At 35.2% G+C, this 1,822-nt stretch overlaps 1 protein-coding gene across 2 annotated transcripts in view; it reads right to left on the bottom strand.

Moving 5' to 3' along the window:
• LOC123047065 (uncharacterized) overlaps window positions 1-1,822 on the bottom strand; it is a 9,099-nt gene that overhangs the window by 2,677 nt on the left and 4,600 nt on the right. For both annotated transcript variants that reach the window (XM_044470560.1, XM_044470561.1), the window contains 2 exons: window positions 194-353; window positions 26-94 (listed from right to left, as the gene is read on the bottom strand). In XM_044470560.1, the coding sequence (XP_044326495.1) occupies window positions 26-94; window positions 194-353 (229 nt within the window). The remainder of the gene's footprint in view (window positions 1-25; window positions 95-193; window positions 354-1,822) is intronic.

Below are 1,822 nucleotides of genomic sequence, written 5' to 3'. Positions count from 1 at the left end.
AATGGATTGAGATCAAATATCTTACTTTTGCAAATTCAGGACGTTTGTCGCACATTTTGTAGTGCCAGGCAAAGCCCCCTTTCAGCATTTGTTCCTGAAGAATTCACACACAAACATCACAGAACTGCAGAACAAAAAGATATACAAGCTAGATCATATTTTTTTTTACAAAAGATCAGATCTTCTTTCTCACTTGGATAAAGACGCCGTCACAGTAGATGTCACCAAGAGACCGTCCATATTTGTCTGGCCCATAGACAAGGATCGAAACACGCTTCCCCCCAATAAGCCTCACCAATTCATCCTTTGATTCCATACCATATTCCATATCCAGCTCTGGTGCATCAATCCCCCTATTGATTCACAGAAAGTAAATGCACTCTTCTCTTGAAGCCTATTGTAAAAGCCGATGGCACGACATATGATCATTAATTAATTCTCGTAAGACAATATGTAGTAGTCACTATAAACTTTGACAAAATAGATAAAATGTACGAGTTGTGACTTGCACCAAATAATTTGCGCGGTGTTACTTTCATGAAGGCATTGCTGGTGAAGGCATTGTTGCTAGCATCTTGGGGTGAAAAACAGAGTATGTAGTCTTTGTTGACTGAGTCTGGCAGCAACGAGGCAAGTGATGGAGATGTTGCTTTATAGATAATATAAAACAACTATTTATGTTTAGATACAGTCCTAAGGTCAAACACAAGTTAATCAGTAAATATAATGTACAAATATGAGTTATTTTGGTCTTCATATTTGAACACTTTTGAAGATGAATTATATATTTTAGGTTTCAAACTATTATGTGATAATTTCTTAGCATTTCAAATTTATATTACATATCCTTAAATAAATTGTAGCTAAAACACACTAGTAGAAAACATGGCTTTGGTCCAAGCTCGATCTACACATTAGTCCCGGTTGCATTATAAACCAGGACTAATGTGAGCATTAGTCCAGGTTCGAGCAGTTAGGGCGCCGGGCAGGCATCAGTCCCAGTTCAAATGGGACCTTTAGTCCCGGTTGGAGACACCAACCGGGACTAATGGGTGCGATGCCCTTTAGTCCTGGTTGGTGTCTCCAGCCGGGACTAAAGATTAGACCTGGCTTTAGTCCCGGTTGGTGTCTCCAACTGGGACTAAAGGTTTGGAGCACCAACCGGGACTAAAGGGGTTCTGAAAGTTTTTTTTTCTGTTTTTCCATTTGTTTTTTTATCTTAGTTTCTGTTTTAAATTGCTTATATCTTTTAGGATATTTGATATTTTTGAGTGATTCTTTTTGCATTAGATTCAAAATTTTGTCTAGTTTATGTTTGTGTCATTAGTCTTCAAACCCTAGATTGTGACTAATTTGAGTTTAAAAATGGTTTTTAATTTAATTTTTTTTGCTCCTAGTCACATGTTAGATTGTTGTCACAGTAAGATTTATTTGGTTATTTTTAGAATAGTTTAAGTTAGGATTTTAATTAAAACAATACTCTTTTGTTTATATAGTTGTTTTAGTCCTTTAAATATTGTTTTCAATTATTTTTAGTTAGTTCTTTCTGTAGATTTTAACATGTTGTAGTATGCTTCTGTTAGACAACAGTAGATAATTTTTTATAATTAATTAATATTAATTTTTCTACTATTTTGTATTAATAGTTGTTTAGCCTTTAATAATAGTTGATAGAATTAGTTTTGCTATATTAAAATATAATTCTTTTTGCCACTTTAATAGAACGTGACTATGGCTTGGTTGACCTTAGTTGTGACTCTGGCTGGGACGGTGGTAGCAGCGTAGTCGACGGTAGGATTGGATGGACACCATCCTGGACTAA

Source organism: Triticum aestivum, chromosome 2B (genome assembly GCF_018294505.1).
Source record: "Triticum aestivum cultivar Chinese Spring chromosome 2B, IWGSC CS RefSeq v2.1, whole genome shotgun sequence".
Lineage (NCBI taxonomy): Eukaryota > Viridiplantae > Streptophyta > Magnoliopsida > Poales > Poaceae > Triticum > Triticum aestivum.
This window is presented reverse-complemented; position numbering and strand designations above follow the sequence as displayed.